Genomic DNA, 22,211 nt, shown 5'->3' on the forward strand with positions numbered 1-22,211 from the left:
TCCCCTCGGCCTGCAGAGCTCTGCACAGCCTGGCTCTGCTCCTCCGCCTGTTTGCCCATCGCTCTCTGCCCAGCACATGCTGCTCTGGCCGCAGGGCCTTTGTGGCTCTTCCTTAGTGAGCCTGGCTCGTGGTGCCTCCAAGCCTTTGCATTTGCTCCCTCTGCCAGAATATTCTGTGCCCATAGCTGCACCCAACCTCTGTTCTCATTTCACTCGGGTCTCTACTCAAATGACACCTTCTAAGGGAGCCCTCACCAAACCAGCACTTCACCCTACCCCACCTCACTCTCTACCCTCCTACTCTGCTTTCTTGTTTCTTTTTTAAAAAAATAGTTCTCATCCCTTCCTAACTTTGTATCATTTTATAAAATGTTTTCTGTCTCATCAACTAATAAGTAAGCCCCAGTAGGGTGGGGATCTGGTCTGTCTTGTCCCTGCAATGGCTGCAGAATATACCATAGTGCCTGGCACATAGTAGGCGCTCAGTAAACACTTGGTGAGTAAGGAGAAAGAAGTGAGGTGGATCTGGGCATTCAGTGTCCTGGTCACATTGGTTGGTTCAGGAGTGGGCAGGCGACTTGGCCTGGTCTAGACAGGATGACCCTCAGCACTCTGCCAGGATGCGGGGCCGCTCCGCTGCCCTGGGTGCTGTGATAGTGAGAGGCTGGGCCAAGCTGCCAGACGTATCCGGGAACAGGGCCAACCTGGGGAAGCAAGACCACGGGGCCAGAACCTGGCTGCATCCTTAGGGCCCTAAAAGAAGCCATGGCGGAAGCTGGAACTGTCTAGGGCTTTCCAGCCTCTGCCAGCCACACACCTTTCGCACTGTGAATCCTCACAGAGGCCAAGGTAGCTCTGCCTCCCACATTGCGCAGGTGACAGAATAGGCCGAGAGAGCAAGAGTTGAGTGACTTAGCCAAGGTCGTACAGCCAGGTAAGGGCTCAACTTGAGGTGTCTGACCACAGTGCCACGCTGGGGCCTTCTCTGGGGAAGACGGCAGCCTCGCTGACACCAGGCAGAGCCCATTGGGTGGGGTCAGGTTAGCCTCCACGTAGAGCAGTGGTTCTCAACCTGTGGGTCGCGACCCCTTTGGCGGTCAAACAACCCTGTCACAGGGGTCGCCTAAGACCATCCTGCATATCAGATATTTACATTACGATTCATAACAGTAGCAACCTTACAGTTATGAAGTAGCAACGAAAATAATTTTATGGTTGGGTCACAACATGGGGAACTGTATTTAAAGGGCCAGAAGGTTGAGAACCACTGACGTAGAGCGACCTGCTGTCTGTGTTCACCCTGCACATGCCCAGCTTTTCTTCCGAACACTTCGCCTGCTTGTGCAGACAACTGTGACTAACCCTTCCCGCAGCAAGTCAAACAGTGGCAACCGGTGTTCTCCAGCCTTAGAACGCGATGGCTGTCCCTCCTTGTCAACTGATGAGGTTGACAGGGCCTGGGATTAGCGGCACAGGCCTCGGATTTGTCTGGTGAAGGACCCACCCCCTCACAGGTGTTTAATCCTCGATGTCCACTTGCCCCACCAACAGTGCATGAGGTTATGACATTCCGTATTCTAAAGAGGGGCAGGGTGGGGCCCTCAGTCCTTGCAGGCTCCTCTCCCGTGAAGTCCCCGAGGAGGGCTGTGCTGGGCTGTGCTCGTAGCCGCCGCCAGGGTGGCTGTTCTCAGGGAGGAGCCTGCAGCGAACACCTCGCCTGCTGTTCGCACATATGCCCGCGGCTGTGACACAGCAGACAGGGAGCTGTGTGCTGGCGGGTGGCCGGGCTCCTCTGCCAAGCCCTCGGAGCTGGGACCCACGGAGCTGTCTGCACTCATCCATGGCAACATGCTCCCCAGCCCGCCAGGGCCTCTCCTGCTGTGGCTCCAGCTCTGCCTCTAGCCAGGCCGCGGCTCCTTCCCAGCTCCAGCCTGCTCTGCAGGCAGACCAGCGCACACCTTACCCCAGACACTCGAGGACCCCGCATGGGTGGCGGCACCCATCTCAGCTGTGGCCCTGCAGAGGGGCTGGGGAGCTGCGCAGCATGGGGTCCGAACTCAGCCAGGAAAGATGGGAACACGGTTCTCATCCAGATCTAAGTATTGACTTCCCTGGACAGTTCTCAGAAAACTAGAATTGAGATAGAAAATTCCAGCTTTTGTCTGCCTTTGCACAGAACCTGCTAATGCTGCGGGTCCACCTATTCATGGATTTTTTTCCGCTGACTCAGTTCAATTGGCCTTCAGTTTAAGCCCATGTCGTCCAAGGGTCAACTGGCAGTTTGGAATCTGCATATGCAGAGGGTTATACCCTAGTTCAGTGATGGTGAACCTATGACACACATGTCAGAGGTGACACGTGAACTCATTTTTTTTGGTTGATTTTTCTTTGTTAAATGGCATTTAAATATATAAAATAAATATCAAAAATATAAGTCTTTGTTTTACTATGGTTGCAAATATCAAAAAATTTCTGTATGTGACACGGCGCCAGAGTTAAGTTAGGGTTTTTCAAAATGCTGACACGCCGAGCTCAAAAGGTTCGCCATCACTGCCCTAGTTATTAAAGGGTTAGCTATATTAATGACCATCTGGCTGCAGACCCCTAAGGCCCAGGTGATTCCCACAGATTCGTGGCCTTCCGGCAGGGAGGGGCCTCAGACTCAGGGAGGGGGACTGGGGTTCTGTGAGTCTGGGACAGGATTGTTACCCATCCTTCCCTCCCCCCAAACTCCATAGCCTCGAATTTCACAGACATCAGGAAAGACGGAAGGACACTGAGAGGGGACCTCAGTTGACGAGGAAGACAGTCTCACCCGACAGCAGACCATCTGCGAGTGGGTTTCAGCTAAAGATCAGCAGATGTACCTGCTGCAGAGCCTCACGGAGCAAGTGACTGGCACTTCTCCCACCTTCTTCATTCCTCCTTCGCTGGGAAGACATCGCTCCACCTCAGGGACCACTAGACGGGAACAGCCTCGTGATTTGTCTCTAGCACAGCCACGTTCTTGCCACCGGGGAACGGAGGCAACCCCTGGAGTCCATCAGGTGCACCTCGTGGCCAGGGAGCCAGGCACCCGGCTGCCAGCGGGACCTCAGAGGGAGACTGGCAAGTGGCAGCTGCCCCAAAACCAGAGGGACTCGGCTCTCCTCAAGGGAAGCCACTCTCAGTCCTGATGGGGACGGGGACGGGGACAGGCGAGTGCTTGGGGAACAGCTGGCCGTAGTTCAGCCGCGAGCAGCCATGTGATTGTTCATGGTGAAGATCACGTTTCACCCTTGGCTTAGCGGCAACTGCTAGATTAGTTTGTGGAGGCTCCTCCGCAGCTGGACTGGGACACATGCGGCCATAAGGCCCCTTCTCCTGTGAGCAATGACAGCTGGCACTTTCTGACGACTGTTCTAAACACAGCATGCTATTAACGTATTAATCCCCGGGACAGCTTGATCGGGTAGGTACTAAATCCCACTTGGGAGAGAACAGAGGCACGGGGAGTTGGAGTCACTTGCCCGAGCGCGTGAACGGGGAGCTGAGTGGACCCAGCAGCGGCTCTGCCCCACAGTGCTCCATAGACGGGCACCTGGGGTCTGCAGTCCTGTCAGGTCAACACTCAGGGACCCATCAGATACAGAGGGAGGTGGTAACAAGGCATCATCTCCTAATAGCATGGTTAGGTTGGTGTAGTCGGGGCACTCAGGGTCAAGGTGTTTGGGACTAATATCATAGATAAGCGATTGGGTGACCAAAGGGCACCATCTGAGTGCTCCAGAGAGGTGAGGCTGGGAGAGCAGAGGAGTTCACCCGCGGGCCCGGGGAACACCAGCTTTCGCTCCCCCCAGACACAGGTTCCAGTATCAGGAAGGATAAACCAGAACCAAGCTCAATGGGCATGCCCCATCCACCAGCTTTGGGGTCTAGCCAAGGTGTCTGCCATGGTCCTAACGACTCGTGGCTCCATCCACCCTGTCCCCCTCAGCCAGGTGTCCTCCTGCAGGGGCCCTTCTCTGTGCCAGACTTTGGAGCCACAGAGGAAACCAAACAGAGCCTGCCTCACATGGCCATAGCTGGCATTGTCTCTGTGTGCAGTTCATCAACCATCTAGCCTCTCTTCCTCCCAGATCCCCGCCCTGCAGACCACAGGGAGGAAAATGGGCTGAAGGCATTGTTAGGAGTCACTGCTTCTGCCATATTGGGGTGGTGTGAGCAAGAGACAGTGAGTGGCTCTGCTAGAACCACAGACCAAAGGCATGTGGGTGGAGCAGAGCACGGCCTGGAGCAGAGAGAGAAGGGAGGCAGAGCCAAAGAGTGGGCTGCAGAGAGCGGGGGCAGAGGCCAAGCAGGTGGGGACCCAGCTGCTCCCTTGGGTGGCCATGGGGAGGTTGGTAAGAAGGCAGCCAGCCTGCTGGCTGCTGCAGAGTAGAGGTGGGAGAATAGGAACTTCGTGGGAACCAGGGCTAGAAGGACTCAAGATGGAAATCGGGGTAGTCGATCCACTAAGCAAGGCACTGGAGGACAGAACTCCCAGGAAGAGCTGTGTCCTGCGCTGGATGAAGCCATAGTCCATTTCACCCTCGGGCTTTAACTGCGCATCTGCGTGGGGACTGGCCCTCAGAGGCAAACACACCTGAATTGGCCTTCACTGAGGAAGGAGGTGAGCGGAAAATGGAAGGCAGAGATTCTAAAGCCCCATCTCGAATGGAGGCTTAATGGAGAGGCCCTAGTCTCAATACAACGTGCACAGCGAGAGTCTTCATGCAGCCAGCAGAGCACTTTCCTCCTCCTCACACGCAGGCTGACAGGCTCTCCCACCCTTGCGTCCGTGTCTGGCACTGAGCCAGTCTTATGGAACTTTAGAGCTGCTGTGACTAAATCCCTGAGGATAAAGTCCAGTGAGGCCTGGTTCTAAATTCTGTTTTCCAGTGAATTTCCAGCTGACAGAACCACTCAGCCAGATGGTATCTCAAATGTTCCCTCCTTGCATGTCTTTGGGATGTGGTTTGTCCCCAGTTCAGCCAAGAGACTGGATCCCCCTGCAGGGCAGGGTTTGTGCTGGAAGTAGGGGCCTTGGCTGAGAATAAGGATGCATAGGGCTGGAGAGCAAGGAGGTGCTGAGAGGGGAAGCAGAGGACACCAGGCGTTCACCTCACCTCAGGGCATGAGGGACCATTCATCCTGTCCAGGCCCATCCTAGTGGCTTGTCATGGTTGGTAACCCCTCATCTATTATTTGGAGAAAAATCAAGCCCATGTGATTCTTTAACAAACTGTTTCCAAGAGAGCAAACCCGGAGGAGAGTGGGGATGAGAGAGGAGCTCTCCTTGCCGCTCTGGATGTCTCACAACTCCATAGGCCGAACCTTCAAAAGAAGCACTTTTTTAGGTTGGTGGCTCTGGATGTGGCCTGCCCCTTCCGCCAGAGCTCAGCTACATGTCTGGGTGGCAGCACTGTTCAAGTTGGTGCCCTGTTCCGTGCAACAGCAGGGGTGTGCGGATGCTAGTCCCATGTTTCAGTGCGTGTTTATGAGTGGGCACCTCTACCTCCCCCGATGCCTCGTTTCCAGAGCCACTGCTGAGCGGAGCAGGGAAAATGCTGCTTTTCAGCTGTGACCTTTCTGCTAGGAAATCTCTCAGTTGGTCCAGTCCCAGTATGTGTAATGTGCTATTTACATGGAGGATGACCTTCATTAACTAGTAAGGTCAAGTGCACCATTGGAGGAAGGAGCCAAGAGACACCATAAGAGTAACAAGGAAATGAAAAGGAGGGAATCACAGCAAACCTCCCCCTCCCCGCCCCCCCATCACCACCACTCTGCCCCGCTCTGGGTGTTGAACAAATCCAGAAAAATTGAGAAAGGTCTCTAGGGCGATGACCACAGCTTCCCAACACTGAAGGAGGCTGGGGGCTGAGCCACCTGCTGGTCCACCAGCTGGCTCACCAGTGAGTGCCCCATACACTCATAAACAGAAGCAGAGGCTTAGGTGAGGCCTGGCTGCCTTGGAGCTCACTCTACCGAGCCTTCAGGAGGAGCCAAGATACTTAATTTAAGTCAGCTGCTAAAAAGCGTGGACTTCAGCAGTTCTGTCTAGAACAGTGGTTCTCCACCTTGGCTGCACATTAGAATCACCTGGGAATCTTTTTAAAATCCTGATTTCTGGGCCTCATCCTCTGATGGGGCTAGGGCTGGGGCTAGGGCTAGGGCTTTAAAAAGATTCCCAGCTGATTCTATTTTGCAGCCAAGATTGAGAACCACTGGCCTAGAAGCTTCCCACGCATCCCTAAAAAAGCCAAGATCCCAAAAGAGTTTGTTAGGGACCCTCCGGAAGAACAACAAATAGAAAAGGACCACCAAGGGTAGCTGCTGGTACGTGTTTAAAGTCTGCATGTGGTTTGGGTGTGCCTACAGAAACCAGGCCGTCAGAGCACGCTCAGGTAATAGCCGGGGTAAAATAGTATTCTTATGGCCCTAAAGGTGTCATTCCTTGGTTCTTGTCAGTTTCTCCCCCAGATCCTTTAAAATCTAGAGTGATTCTAGACACATGCTCTAGCTGGTTTGGTTCAGTGGATAGAGCATCCGCCCGTGAACTGAAGAGTCCCAGGTTCAATACTGATCAAGGGCAGATACATGCCTTAGAGAAGAAACAGCATGCTGAAAACAAGAAAGCGTGTTTTGGGGTCAGGAGCATCTGTCTATATCTGTGTCCCAGCTCTGCCTTTTACTAGCTAGGTGTCTGGGCAGGTTGCTAAAGATCTTTTAGCCCAAGTTTCATTATGTGCAGATTGGGATTATCCATCGCAGTTCTTGAAGTGTAAGCCATGGAAAGTCTAACTCTTAATGCTCAAACAATCCAGGGGTTGAGTGGCTGATACCACTGAGGACCAGAGGACCAGCAGCAGCTCAGTCTGGGCTGCTCCCTGTCCCTATACCTGGGCCATCTGCTCTGTCACATGCTGAGCAGAGGAGAAATGTTTACAGCAGTTCCAGGCCTTACATGCACATGAGATCAGGAGAAAGAAAGAGACTCTCTTCAGTAACCAGCTCTTAAGAGAAAGCTTATTACTGTTCCAGAAGCCCTTAGCTAACTTTCTCTTGCTTCCTGTTGGCCCAAAGAAGCCACCTGCCATTTCTAAACTAATTGCTGTGGCCATGAGAATGCCATACATACCCTGACTGGCCGAGAGCTGGGCTCCCCAGCCTATGGATGGCGAAGGATTCCTCTAGGATCAATAGGCCCCCTGCCAAGCCGGGAGTGGCATCTGCCTCCTGGGAAGGCCAGGGTCTGGAGGAGAGGAGAGAGGGATGGATGAGGATGCTGAGGTAGGCAGCAATTCCCATCAAAGCACCCATTTCACAGAAAACTGTGAGGATTCAGTGAGGTGTGTGAAAGCACTTAGCCCAGCCCCTGGCACAGAGTAAAATCTGTTTCTCAAGGTGACAGGTAGGGAAGAGTACCACAGATAAAGGGAAATCAGAAATGAGTTCCGTATCTGGGGCTACAGGTCAGAGAGCATGCTTCTAAACTAGTTGAAATGCTATGCAAACAACTAAACCAGCACCCCACCAGCACTCCCCTCACACAATCATTTAGTGCGTTAGTGTTCAGACCATGCTCCAGACGCTTCTAAACTCTGGAGTAGTTCATCGTAAGATTGTTTATTGGCTGAGAGACACAATGTGTCTGAGCCTTTATTTCCTCCCATTAATTTTCTCCCAGTTAACTCCCACCTTTGTCCCCATAGGTGTCCAAAATGCCCCTGTACTGTCCAATAGAACTCTGCAATGACAGGAATGTGTTTGTGCTGTGCAGTATGCTGGTTACTGGCCCCATGTGACTACTGAGCAATTGAATGCCTTAGGAGTTGAGTTTTTAATTTTAGTTACTTTGAATTTATTTTGAATAGCTACACGTGACTAGAGGCTATCATCATGCAGCCCTAGACTATAGCTTCCTGGAGGCTGACACAGAAGTTTCTGCTTCCTCCATATCTTGCCATAGCCTCGAGTCAGGTGTGGGCACTTGGAGGGTCCCCCATAAATGCCTAAGACTGCTTGACCAGGGGATTGCAGTTTGCACAAAGTCATGAATGGCCCTGTTCAGCGAAGGTTAAATAATGGACCCCTCGCAGCTGCGTGGTATCCTGGAGCAAAATGGAATTAATCCTGAGCCCCCAGAGTGCAGTGCCTCTCGCTGCATTCTCTGCAGCAGGCCTTGCTTCATTATCCTGGTCATCATCAAGACTGTCCCTGCCTGGGTGGGCATGTGTGCCTGGTCATTGTTTGGGTAGATAAGGGTGGCCCCCTCCTCATCTTCCTGCTCCTGCCTTTGCCTTCCAAGTCCATGGCCTGCGTCCTGGTCCCCTGCTCACTTGGGCACGTGCTGAGATGATACAGGCTTGGAAAGGGGAGGGAAAAGCCCACTCCAGGAGCTGAGCAGATTGAATACGTTCTCACCTGACAGCTCAGAGAATCATCCCGTCTACCATTGTGGTCAGGAAACCAAACGCCACGGCTGACACTCTCTCAGTAATCGTGGTCTTCTCGGATCTGAGCATCTCCATGGGCATGTGTCATGGCCATCTCCCGACAGGCCCATGGTCCTTCGGTGGATGACATGTCTTCCCCCTGTTGTCATCAAGATGATCAAAGCTCTGCCATCTTTAAATTGGATCCAGAGAGTTGGGGTTTGGGGGTTGTATTTCAGTGGAAGTGGGTAGCTTATTTATAAAGGCTCCCCTGCTTCTGAATGAGCCTTGAAGCTCAATTTGCAGATGAAATCGCCTCTTCTCAGGGCATTTATTATGCTGCATGTGCCACCTGGAGGCCACTGTCTTAAATGCAGCCTCAGGTCCAGCCCCAACCTGTCGTCTCAATCTTTTCCTCCCTCGCTTTTTCACGTCAAACATGAGACTTCCAAAAAATCTGCCTTTGCTGAGTGGACCCCATTCTGTTTTGATCTCCTCGAAGTTGGCTCTCTGTGACCCCAAACCCTTTTGACATGGAGTCCTCTGCCTAAGGGAGGCTGCCCAACCAGGAAGTTTTTTTTAACTCTTCCCAGCCCCTTGCAGTCAAAGGAAAAGAATTTCTCAGGTTGTCTTAAGACTGAAGAAAGATGCTTCCAAAAGATGAGGTGGGTCTTTCTGCTTATATCCCAAGCCTACAGGAGCTCTGGGGCCATGGGCTACCTGAGCTGCACTCTGGCTGGTTCTCTGTGTGGGCCCAGGGGCCGGAACTGAAGATCCAGTCCACCATACCCACCTTCCTGTGGTCACATCTGCACCACACAACTCGGTGGGTGTCCCCAGGTGTGGATACCACCTTAGGGGAACCGGCACCAAATATTCTATTGGGGTCATTGCTGCTTGTTTAGTTTTATTGTGGTAAAATATACATAACAAAATTTGCCCCTTTATCCACTTTTAAGTGTATAGTTCAGTGGCATAAAGTATAGGCCCAAAGCTGTGCGACCATCACCACTATCCATTTCCAGAGCTTTTTTGTAATTCTCAACAAAAAACTCCGTGCCTGTTACATAGTAACACCCCATCTCTCCCTTCCCCAGCCCTGGTAACCGCTATTCCGTTTTCTGTTTCTCTGAATTTGACTATTCTGGGTGGTAGAATCGTCCAATTTTTGCCCTTTTTCATCTGACTTAGCCAAATATTTTTAGTTGTGGCGGATTTACTTAGGTTTTAGAGGCCCGATTTCTTTTCTGTTTACTCTGGAGTGGAGTTGGGAAAGAAGTCAGCAACATGAACCTGAACCTTGCCCTTGAGCCACCGCCAGCCCTGGCTGTGCTCTCTGACTGGGCTGGACTGGACTGGACTGGGCTGGGCCAGGCCAGACTGGGTGAGCCTCTGAGCCCTGCTGCGGTGTTGAGGAAAGGAGGAGCCACCGCTCAGATCTCTCCAAACAAACAAGGTGGCCCATTGTTCTGGAGGCCCAGGCAAATCAGGGGCTTGGCTGGGATTTCCTGGCCCAGGGATCCCGAAAAGGCTGTCACTGTGAAATAGGATGATTTCAGGGTTCTTGCCACTGCAGAGTCTGCGGGTAACTAGAGAATCTCACCTGGGAGACTAGATAGGCACGAGGCAGCTCTGAGTGTTGGGATGTGTTGGTGGGATGGTTTCTTGTGTCTGGGGACAAGCTGAGGATTCGAAGGAGTGGTCCCTACTCTCCGTTCTTCGCCCAGCCTACGGAGAGTTGGGTGTGCACTTCACAGTCAGTGTTTCACCAACCTAACAGAAAGGACCCTCTTGTAGAAATGGCTATCGCTGTATGTGTAGTTTCAGTTATTTTCATATTATGAAACCGCAATTCTGAAAATGCTGCTTCCCGGGGAGAATGGGGATCGGAGCACTGGAGTGAGCCAGCCTAATAGTAACAACTAACATTTATGAGCATTTAATGGTGTAGAAAGCACTCTTCATAGACACCATCTCGTTTCTCATCCCGGAGAACGGAAAGAGGGAAGGAGTTAATAAGTGGCACCGGGAAGGGAGGCATCACGTAATTTCAAAAAGTGGTGATCATCTCAGAGCTGTAAGTGGGCTTCAAGCCTGAGATACCTCCTTGGCTGGATAGAGCGACTCAATAGGAGAATTTTTTTTATAAAAGCATGTTTGACTGGGAATTACAGCACGTGTAACAAGTGCAGGCAGGACCTGGGCTCCTAAAGCTGGCCTCTAGGCCAAGGACTTTGAGTGAATAAGTGGGAAATACTGAGTTAAATAGTGCTCGCATTTCTTCGCAGGACTTCTCAGAGCCTCTCTGCTGTGGGCACTATGTTATGTGCACTGACTTCCCACAGGGAGGCTAGAGCATATGACGTTTCTGACTCAGGGTTGAGTGACGATAGTGTCCCCAGGCCCAAGGAGAGGGCAGAACCACCAACCGGTGGGAACAGGGAGGTGCAGGGAGTTGGAGATCGAGGCAGAATGGTCTGAAGCCTGGAGAAGCGGGAGGAGAAGAGCAGGAGGGTCCTGGAGTGAGAACAGACACGTCTGGAGGCAGATGGTCCAGGGGCAGAGCTTCCCGTGCCATCCGACAGCACTGGGATCAGGGAAAACCTGAACACCCTCAGGTTCACGGGGGAGTCCCTCACACTGGCAACACTCCTTCCCATGGAAGGCAGGCACTGCCAATCCTCTAGCCCTATGGGTACCACACTTATGAGGAGCCATCAACACAGGCCGGGAGACACCTCAGTCACGCTTTTTGTATGACACGTTCATTTCAATGGGATTTATTTGAATGGGACCCCGTCCCCCCATGCATGAATTTTGTGCACCGGGCCACTAGTGTAAACATAAAGGTTGTCCAATGTTGCTTTTGTAGCCTCTTACATCAGAGTCATTGTACCAACTGCCAGGTTGGAGAGCTTTCTGTGTGCCAACCACTGCCCTGAGCAGTCTAGGGCAATGTTTTTCAACTGACTCTCACACACAAAAGAAAACCTGTGAGAGAGATTTGATTATTTTCTTTTTACAGGCGAAGAAACCGTGTCTTAGCAATGTTAGGTGCCTTGTTGCTTCTACAGCTAGTAAGGTGATAGAGCCCAGACCCCAGGTGTTAACCCAAGTAATATAGAGGTTCCATGCTGAACCATGAGGATTTATTGCCTCCTCATATTTGGGAAAGATTGCTAGTTGCCTCACCTTCCCATTCATTCTCTCTAGCTACCTTCCCAGAAGAATCTTTGATTCCAGGAAGTATCTCCCAGCATCCCTTTCAGCCTGGCACATTCAATGAGATGTAAGCAGACATTGTTGGCTGTAGCTTCTGGGAACGCTACTTAAAAGTCTACTCTGCTGCAGGACAAACTTCGTTGACCTTTTCCTGCTTCCTCCTGGCTAAAACCATGATGGCCTTGGGGATGGGCATCACTTACTAAGGAGGACAAGGCAGGGAGACAGAAGTCCCCACCAATCATGGAACCAGCGTACCCACTATGGACTGCATAAGTAAATTAGCCTTTATTGTACTCAAACCACTTTCATTTGGGTTTTCCATTCTATGAGGATGAAACTGAGCCTAACAGATCTCCAAGCCATATTCCAAATTGTGTTTCCTGGTCTTAATTTCCAGCTGCCTGTCCCATCACTGAATAATTTCCTCCGTCAAGCCTGTTTCCCTTCCACACCCCATTCCCCTGGGAAGCATGTTCCCTCCCTGTCTGACTCAAGTCCTCGGTCCCAGTGACCTCGTCCACACCCACCCAGCCTCTCCCATCCTACCAGTAAATCTAGCAATTAATACCAGCACCACACCTCCAGGCCCTGTGTTCATCTCAGCACCATTCACAATGGCGTTAGGATGTTTTATACTAACGACTGCTCGGGGAGAAACATGGTTTCATGTAGCAGCACTGCCCTGGTAGGAAAATAGAGGTGACTCTGCCCTTTGCAAGCTGCAGGGCTGTGAGGGGAGAAACTCCACGTGAGCCCGAGACCCCCTGACTCGGCCAGTAATGACTTTTTCATTTTATAGGAAGCAGATGAGATTTTAATGGACTGTGACTGCTGTCTATTTTCTTTAAGCAACATACACAGAGACCTAGATGCCCCTTGCAGGAGCTATGATGCGTAGTCAGAAAGAGGAAGGTAAAGTTTGCATTCCTATTTGAACCATTTCTTTCAGAAACCATGCTTCTTTGTTTTTGTGAATTCTCACGAGAATATTTGTTCCATTGATTTAGAGAGAGAGAGAGAGATCGAGACATCAATGTGAAAGAAACATATCAATTGGTTGCCTCCCGCACAGGATTGAACCTGCAGCCCAGGAACGTGCTCTTGACTGGAATCAAACCTGAGACCCTTCTGTACAAGGGCCGGCACTCTAACCACTGAGCAAAATGGGCCAGGGCGCTTCTTTGCTTTTTATTTTCCCCCAATTAAAAGAGGAAACCCGGGCCCTTCTGTGTTGGATTGCACACGATGCCTTTTTTGTTTTTTTGCCCTGAAGATAAGAAAACCAAAAAAAGAAAAGGATCATTTCTTGATACAATAAAAATTAGGATACTCTTAGCAGGGGAGAGGGCTGAGGGTAGAGTCTGGACAGGTCAGTGGGGGACTCCTCAGATGGCTGGCAAAATTCTACCTTTCCACAAAGATGCTGATTAGAAGAGTGTTTACTGTCGCTTCATGGATCTATACATTTGTTTTATGCTATTGTTTGTGTTTTATTTAACGTAAGAGGTTAAAAGGGGGTGGGGGGAGAGATCACACCTTCCCACAGGCACTGTCTCCTAGTCATGCTCACCTGTGGACAGCTGTGGGATGCCCACACTGCCCCGCCCCCCGCCAAGGAGGCAACACTGGCTCTGGGAAAAGGAAGGACCCCATTTCTGCAGAGGGAGATGTGACGATAATAATCCATTTTCTGAGCACCTACTCCCGCTAGTTACAGTTGAAGGACTATTATATATATATTCCCTCTTCTAATCCTTACAAAGACCCCACAAGACAGATGGTTTCCTTATCCCTGTCTAGATGAGGAAACGGAGGCACTAAGATTGAGTAACTTGCAGTTAGGTGCCGGGTGGAATTCACATGCGGGCAGTCTGGATTTGGCTTACTGCCCGTCTGACTGGGAAGAAAAGGGAAACCGTTGTGGCTACTCGCTGTCTCAGAACTAAAATCTGGGTGTCTCACCTTCCCACTGCATTGAAATAAGAATTAAACATGGTTTGCCAAAGCGGAGAGACAATCCTAATTTTGAGAGGCCCCTGGAGCAGTTGCTTGGGCCAGTCTGGCTGTGCCAACACCCAGGCACAAGCTCCTGGCCTTACTCGAGTGCTGCACGTCTAGTGACGCCTGCCTGTGTGCCCAGGGCTGAGAGGGTCCCTTGGACACAGGACTTTCGGTGCTAGAACTGGGCACGTTCCAGGTAAATTGGGAGAGTTGGTCACCCTCACTGGTCAGGGACAGTCACCCCCAGAACAAAGCCCGGGTGACAGCTGGCTGGTTCGTTGTGATGCATCTGTGAGCCACAACCACCCCCACCCCCACCACCAGCTCATACCAAGAAGCAGTGAGATCTGGGTGCTCAGAGCCTAGCGAGGCAGGGGCTGCCTGGGATTGAGTTAACTTTCTAATGCAAAAGCCGGAATTAATCCTGACACGTAGGGGGCGAGGGGGTGGGCGAGCGGGCGGATAATGGTGGTTAGGAGTGGCTTGGATGAGAACTAAATTTCCATTTCTTTATATTGGGCCATAAATCCCTCTTGGACTCCCCATCAGTCTAGACCACATTTAATTCCGCCGGGCACTCTGAGACGGCCTGTGGGCTTGGCAGACAGGGATTTGTGCTCACTGCTACAGTCCCTTGCCGTGGAGCAGGGCTCCGGCACCCCCCAATGTCACAGGCTCCTCAGCAGCTAACTTGCAGTTGTTAATAGTGTTCGGCTCGTTGTCAGGAGGAGTAGGATCCAGCAGAGGCCACGCGCCTTGCCGCCAGCGTTCTCTTTTCTGGTCGAGTGCTGGACAGGAGAGGCAGACATGGGACTGTGGTGTCGGAGGTGGGAGGGACATGCCATGCGAGGAGATGTGTACCAGAGGCCAGTGGGGAGGGGGCAGGTGCTACAGTGGGTAATGGGGGCAGGCGGGGGAACAAGGACATAAACGACCACCGTGTGACTAACCTTCCTTTATGTTTCTCACTATATTTGCTTCAATATCCATTCAACTGACACTCCCTAAGCACCTGTGGGTTTTGTAGTGGAGCATGGAGGGTCAGCAGTGAGTACCACAGGCGGAGTCTGTGGAGTAGCACTTGGGTGGAGGTGGGGGAGCCAAGCTACTGGAGCAGCCTGCATTCCAATGCCTGGGTCTCACAGGCTTGCTGCCTGTGATGCCTGTTCATTGTAGACTTTATACCTAGAATGTCAACATGTTAACTTTAAGGATTTGTAAAAAAAATATGTTTTTGAAGCACATTCTTGGGAAGGGGGACTGGTAGAGCTGCTCCCCCCCGCCACCTACACTTCTTCCTCAAAGAACATCTCTAATCCAGTCCTCAGACCACCAAGAGCAGCCATACAGGTGTTCATACTGCACCACAAATTACCCTCTGGACCTGCCCACCGTTCGGTGATTCTCCTGCCCATCAGTAGCTACCCAACAGCAATCCTATCCTCACACCCTGCCAGGGATGAGGCCTGTGAACTTGTTCATGAAAGAGAGCTTACCCTTCTTGACTTCTACTCCCGAAATCTTGACATAAGACTTTGTTCCTCCTAAAATGCAAATTGATCTTATTACTCTATTCAAACCCTTTTGAGTAGTGGCTTTCAAAATTTAGTGAAATACATCTTACATCATGACCCAGCACACAGACACACAACCTACATACATAAATATCGGTGAGACCATCTCCTTGACTACTTACACACATTCTCTTTTCTATTGAGGAACGTACAGTGGTTGAGAGTAAGACAATGTAGCCAGGCACTGAGTTTCAATCTCAGTTCCCTACTTGCTAGCTGGGTGGCTGCATTAGTTTGCTCTGGCTGCTATATCAAAGCACCACAAACTCGGTGGCTTAAAACAACAGCAATTTATTCTGTTACAGTTGTGGGGGCTAGACATCCAAAATCAAGGTGCTGGCAAAGTTGGTTCCTCTGAGGGTTGTGTGGAAGCTTCTTCTCCCTGCCCCTCTGCTAGCTTCTGGTGAGAGCGAGCAGTCCGTGGTGTCCCTGGCTTGTGGGTGCATTGCTCTGATCGCTGCCTCCATCTCATGGTGTTCTCTCTGTGCTCCGTGTTCCTGTCTGCAGGTGGCCATCTTTTCAGAGCAGAGCAGTCATATTGGATTAGGGGCCCACTCTACTCCAGTACGACCTTGTCTCAACTAATGGCATCTGCAACTATCCTACTTTCAAATAAAGATGCCTTCTGAGGTACAGAGGGTTAGTGCCTAAGAGGGTTAGTATCTGTTTTGAGGGGACAGAATTCAACTCATAGCAGTGACCGTGGCTACGGCTTTAGTTTCTTCATCTGCAAAATGAAGATAACAATAGTCCCAACCTCGGAGGATCAATGTGTTGATAGAGGATGCATAAAACTCTCAGAACAGTGCCTTGAATGTGTTAATTTTCATTGAAGAACTTATTATTATTATATTTTTATTTGCTGGTTATGGACTGATTTCACTTGCACATTTTAGAGAACATTGCTTTAATATACCTGATGCATTGCTGTCATAATAGAATGTCAACTCCCCCACGTGGTTTCCAAGGCCTTCATGAAAGGTCCCTGCTGACCACTAGCCTTCCTGTATCCCAGTCTCCCTACCTCTGGTGAACTTTTCAGTTACCTGAATATGTCACAATCACTCTTGTTCCCGGGGCTTCATGCATGCTCTCCCACTATCCAGCCCATCATCTAGAAACTCCCGCTTTACCCCTCAGGTCTCAGTCAAAGAGCACCTCCTCCAAGAAGTCTTCCCTGACCACCAATATGGGTTACTGCCCTCCAGTTCCCTGCATAACACTCACACACTACATCATTAATGACAGTTGTTTCCTAGCAATGACATCTGACTTATTAAACACTGTGTGCCTAACACCAGCTTCAGTGCCTGGAAAACTCTTTATTGCCTAACAATAGCATTTCTTCATCTAACTGAGCCTGACTGTGTTCCAATATCAGCAACTCTAGAAGACAGGGGCGTCTTAGGGTGAAATCATGATTGCTCTGTTGTACACATGGAAACCTATTCATCCTACCAGGAACTGATCTAGGGATGGGCAGTGCGACCCACTTCTGGTCCGTAAGACATGAGGGAGGATTTGCTGGGAAAATGTCTGGGAAATATTTCCAGGAAAATTCTAAACACTCGTGTGAGAGGGAAAGTGCAGGCCCTCCTGGAGGTGAGTGGCATGGCACCCGTCTGCAGCCGTGAGAGGCACCAGGTCCATGTGAATCTGCTGAGGATGGCAGAGCCATAGAGTGGGTAGATCAGAGTCCTTGGTAATTCTGCTCATCCTCTACATCAAGCATGTCAAACTCAAAGGCTAACACGGGCTAACTAGATGAGGCATGTGGCCCGTGGGCCCTGAGTTTGACATGCTTGCTCTACATTATCCTGCCCTAGAACTTCCCCACCAATGGCCTTCTTATAATGAGATAATGCCTTTTCCTTATTGTTTACTGCCATTTAGGTGATATTTCCGGCCAATTGTAGCTGAAAGCAACCTAACCGATGCAGGCATTCAATAAATATTCTTGAATGAATAAGTGCTTATAAGCTAAACATGCCAAAGGGGAGAAGAGAGAAGAAAACTAGAAAGTTGACCATTACCAAGAACCAGGAAGGAGAGGAAACTTTCATGTACATTACATTATTTAATCTTCACAGCAAACGTCACCACAGTTTACCCGTATTAGGAAACTGAAGCTCAGAGAAATTATGCATCCTGCCCCAAGTCACAGAGTTAATAAGTGCCAGAGCTGGGAAATATTTTCTGTATTATGAGGACTTAGTTCTGCATCTTAGTTGAGACTTTTCACTTACAGTACAAATTTTTTAAATTCCTTTCCCCCCTCCCCCCTTTTCCACTTACCATTGAATTCTCACCAGCTAGTGTACTGGTAGAAGTTAAGCATTCTAATTTTGATCTTATCCTGGTCACTCCTAACTTTTGACCATACTCGCATTGATTGACTCTCATTAACTTCTCAGTCCCATCACTCTCTCCGTCTTCCCCTCTGGAGTAGGATGTGTCACCCCTCCTCGGAGAGCCAGGCCCAAGGGCTTTCAAGGGACACTCCCAGGCCTCTTGGTCTCCCCAGCGCCTCGCCTGCCTCCCAGCACAGTAATGCTGCAGTTTCTCCAGGGCTGGCAGCAGCCCACACTGGTCTGCTTTGTTGGCAGGAAGCCTGGGTGTGGGAAGTGCATCCCACACATCTAATTCCAAAACACATTATTTTCACTCTACCAGGTGGCTTGCGTAGACACATGTAGCCTACAAGTATATTCTCCTAGCAATCTCAGAAACAACAAGCCTCATTCGTTCAGCTTTCTGCAGCCTGTCTCTCCTACCCTTGGGGGGAATGAGTGACAGGAACAGAGAGCACAGTCTTTCCTCCACCGGCCAGAAGCCTGCTTCTTGCAGCCAGCATTTCACAGATGAATGCGGTAGAAAAAGCCTTAGCCGCATCCAGGGAATTTCAAGTGCTTTCCTCCTGTTTCCAAGGGAAAACAAACAAACAGACCAAAAGTGTCCTTTCTGCAGCAAAATGCCAGGCATTGGCTGAGGAGAGGGCCTTGTGGGCTGGAAACCATGTGCCCTCTAGTGGTCATCTGTAGGAAGTCCCAGCCAGATGGCCACTTCTGAGAAAAGCAGCCAGCAGTGTGGGAGACAGAAAGACAGGATGCCTCAGAACACTTAAATAATAAACTTTAATGCTGGAAAGCCACTTACTTTAGAATCTTATTTAAAATGCCAAGTGCAGGTTAAAACGGACATCCAAGCTGTCCACAGATCCTGGCAGGTTTTATTGACACTCCGGGCATTGGCCCCACGGCTTACATGGACTTGGATGGGTTCCTGGAGCAAGGATGCTGAGCTAGAGGAAATCCACTTACCAGGCTATTTCTGATGGGGAAATGTTGCTGGTTCTGGCTGGACCTGGGGGAGAAGTTGTTTTTTACTGCAGCCTGAGAAGGGGAAAATGAAAGGGCTGAAGGAGAAAGTGAGAAAGCCAGATGAGGGAAGCCTCAGTGTGTGAGTTCTCCCAGTGCCTGCCCACCACAGCGCCCAGCAAGCCTTCCGGTGAGTCTCTGCTGCCCACCAACGCGTGAGGGGATCCTCCGAGTTGGTGCAAACGTGAAAGTAGCCCGTGAGCACAGGAGGGGGGTGACCTAGGGAAGTACCGGAAGTAAGCCCCAAGAACTCACAGGTATCCCGGGAAGTGATTGGACCATAATTATCCAGGTTTAACCAGATCTCTGTGGAGGAGGGGAACCCTCGCTGGTAAGGTTAAACTGGCATAAGCTCAGTTAAAGTACATCTTTGGCTTGGGTTTTCAGACACAACAACCAACCTAGCCTGAATGATAAAACTCACATAGTGATAACAATAAGATACCTTGATAATGGTCCATGCCAACTCAGAAGCGAAGAATGTGAGATTTGGGTTTAGGAACAAAGCCTGTAATCTTTAAACCAGGTAATAAGCTTCTGAGATTCCTCCAGGTTTAGTTAAATTTCCCAAGGAGGTTGGGGTGGGGGCAGACAGACGGGGATGAGCAAGCCGAGGTCCAGGAACATGACAAACGAGTTGCAGATCCAGGACTCGAACCCAGGTCTTTCATTGCAAGCCCCACACTTTTCTCATCTCCTACGTGCCTTCTCCTACAGAAAGCCGATTTTTATTGTTGTTGTTTTTTATGGTGAAATGATTTCAATTAATAGTCAGATCCTTTTCTCTGGCCTAGTCTGAGGCCTTTCTATTAGTACTAGAAAAATCAGCGTTATAACAGCCCTAAAACTGCTGACACACCTGATAAATATCTAGCTCTTTGTCTGAGGATGGGACCCAACTGACCAAATAAAACTGCAATAAAGCGCACATAACTGCTCTTCCAATATCTTCCGTGTGTGCCTGCGAACGGTTTTCTTCTTCCCATTGAGATGTCTCTCCTCCAAAATATCCAGGAGTGTGGCTTGTTAGTGTGCATCACTTACACATCCTCGAGTTGAGAGCAGGGCCAGGTGTTATTTATCTTTGCCTCCCCAGGGCCTCGCACCCGTGTGGCACTGTTTGGTAAACGGGGAGTAGACAGGTGCTCTGCTGCGGGCCGCAGGAGGGAGCATTCACATGCTGCTTCACATTTACAGTGAGACACAGCCAAGGGAATCGATTTCCCCTGAAGTCTTCCATGTTGCCCGATGACTCATTCAGATGCTTCCAAATGCCATTTCTCTCCTCCCTACTGACCTGTGCAAGCATGAGTCATAGACCCCTTAGGACGATTTAGAGGCATTAGCTTTGTTTCTCCAATGAAAGAAAGACTTGGATTGACACAATCTTTTTTTCTCCAAGGAGCTCAGCAAGCTTGCCCATCTGGTGTCTCATTTGTCTTCTGTTTCATTCCTATGAAGTCAATAAAGCAGCGGTTCTCAACCTGTGGGTCGCGACCCCTTTGGGGGTCGAACAACCCTTTCACAGGGGTCGCCTCAGACCATCAGAAAACACATATATAATTATATATTGTTTTTGTGGTTAATCACTATGCTTTAATTATGTTCAATTTGTAACAATGAAATTGGGGGTCACCACAACATGAGGAACTGTATTCAAGGGTCGCAGCATTAGGAAGGTTGAGAACCACTGCAGTAAAGGGTGTGGTGCTGGTATTCGGACCAGGGAAGGTAACAGGGCATGCAGGCTTATTCCTATTCACCACAAGAGGGAGCCCATGAGCCCTTCTCACTCATTTGCCCATTTATGTGGCGCCCAGAGGATCCCTGCCCACAAGCAAGCCCAGCCTGCTAAGGCTAACAGTGACGAGAGATAAGTGAACGCAGAACTACAGTACAGTGTGATAAGAGCGATGCTGCAGGGATGGATTAGTACGGGTGTGGAGAATCTGGGGTGCACACAAAAGGGAGAGAGTAATTGATGGGTTTAAGAAGTAAAGCTTCAGCATAAATCGTAGTAAGTGAAATAACAGAAAAGACAGTATTAAAACCTTTTTCATTAGTTGGATTAATTAAATCAGACTTCCCACTTACCAAAATCACTGTACCTTATATATTTTCCATGCTTGATTGACAAATTTGGATGAAAGAACCAAACTATGTTTCTCTTCGTAATCACAAAATAAATAGAAAAACTACCACCATCCCCCAAAATTAAAGCTTTAAATAATGAGTGTTAGCAAGGATATGGAGAAGGGAGAACGCTTGTGCATGAATGGTTTGATTGTAAAATTGTTCAGCTGTTATGGAAAACAGTTTGGCAGTTACTCAAAAAGTTGAGCACAGAATTATCATATGACCCAACAAATACACTCTTAGGTATTTATCTGAGATCACTGAAAACATGTACTCAAATATTTGTACACACATGCTCATGGCAGCACTACTCACAGTAGCCAAATGGTGGAAAAGCACAACTCTCCATCAGCAGATGAAGAGATAAACCAATTGTGGTATATCTATTCAGCCATCAGAGAGACTGGAGAACTGACACATACTACAACTCCAATGAACCTAGAAAACATTGTGGTTAGTGGGAGAAGCTAGAAACAAATGGTTACATATTGTATGGTTCCATTTCTATGAAATACCCAGTGTGCGCACATCCTTAGGGACAGAATGCAGATTGGTGGTTCTCAGGGGCTGGGGAGAGGATTGAATGGGGGCTCAGTGCTTAAGGAGTGTGAGGTTTTATTTTGAAACTAGAGGCCCCGTACACGGATTCCTGCACATTGAAAGGAAATTAATTAGAAGGTAGCCAGCGGGGCGGGATGGATGAGAGGGCTGGACACACCCTGGAGCGAACCTCCTGTGGTCCCTCCCCGAGCCGGCCGCACCTGGGGCAGCACCGAAGCTCAAAGAGTGTCTACAGAGTGAGCGGGGTCCCTCCGGCCGGGGTGGGGGTGGTGCCCTTGGCCTGGCCTGTGGGGATCAGGCCAAAACCAGCAGTTTGACATCCCTGAGCGGTCCTGGAGTGCAGCGAGAGGGCACTCTACAATTTGCTGTTGCCCAGCAGCTCCTGTGTTGAGCGTCTGCCCCCTGGTGGTCAGTGCATGTCATACCTACCAGCCAGTTGCTTAGCCTTTTATATATATAGATAACGGAAGTACTTTGGGACTAGATAGCTATATAACATTGTGACTGTCATAGATACCATGAAATTGTTTACTTTTTAAGTGTTAACTTTATGCTATGTGAATTTCACTTCAATCATGTTTTTTAAGTAAAGCTTGAGCCAAGAGGCCGCTGGGAACAGGGGGACAGCAGCCTCTTGACAGATGGGCTGGAGGAGGACTTTTGTGTCAGAGCAGCATGTGTAAGAGGAAAGCAGCACAGAGGACAATGTGGCAGAGTGTCTGGGCTTCTGGGCATAGTCTCAAATGCTGGGTGCGGGTCTGCTGGAGTTAGGGTTGGAGAGGGCTCTTCCAAGGAGTAGAGAATTAGACAGCAAATAGGTCATAGATATATTTTTTGTTTATTTGTTTTTTTAACTTAAATCTTTATTGTTCAGATTA

General features: G+C 49.8%; 1 protein-coding gene across 1 annotated transcript in view; it reads left to right on the plus strand.

Annotated features, from left to right (window-relative positions):
• The first annotated feature begins 18,671 nt into the window (after positions 1-18,671).
• Positions 18,672-22,211, plus strand: part of DAPL1 (death associated protein like 1) — a 76,493-nt gene continuing 72,953 nt past the window's right edge. The window contains exon 1 of the mRNA XM_015565729.1: positions 18,672-18,766. Coding sequence (XP_015421215.1) covers positions 18,700-18,766 — 67 coding nt within the window. The 5' untranslated portion in view covers positions 18,672-18,699. The remainder of the gene's footprint in view (positions 18,767-22,211) is intronic.

Source organism: Myotis davidii, unplaced genomic scaffold, assembly GCF_000327345.1.
Source record: "Myotis davidii unplaced genomic scaffold, ASM32734v1 scaffold59, whole genome shotgun sequence".
Classification (NCBI taxonomy): Eukaryota; Metazoa; Chordata; class Mammalia; order Chiroptera; family Vespertilionidae; genus Myotis; species Myotis davidii.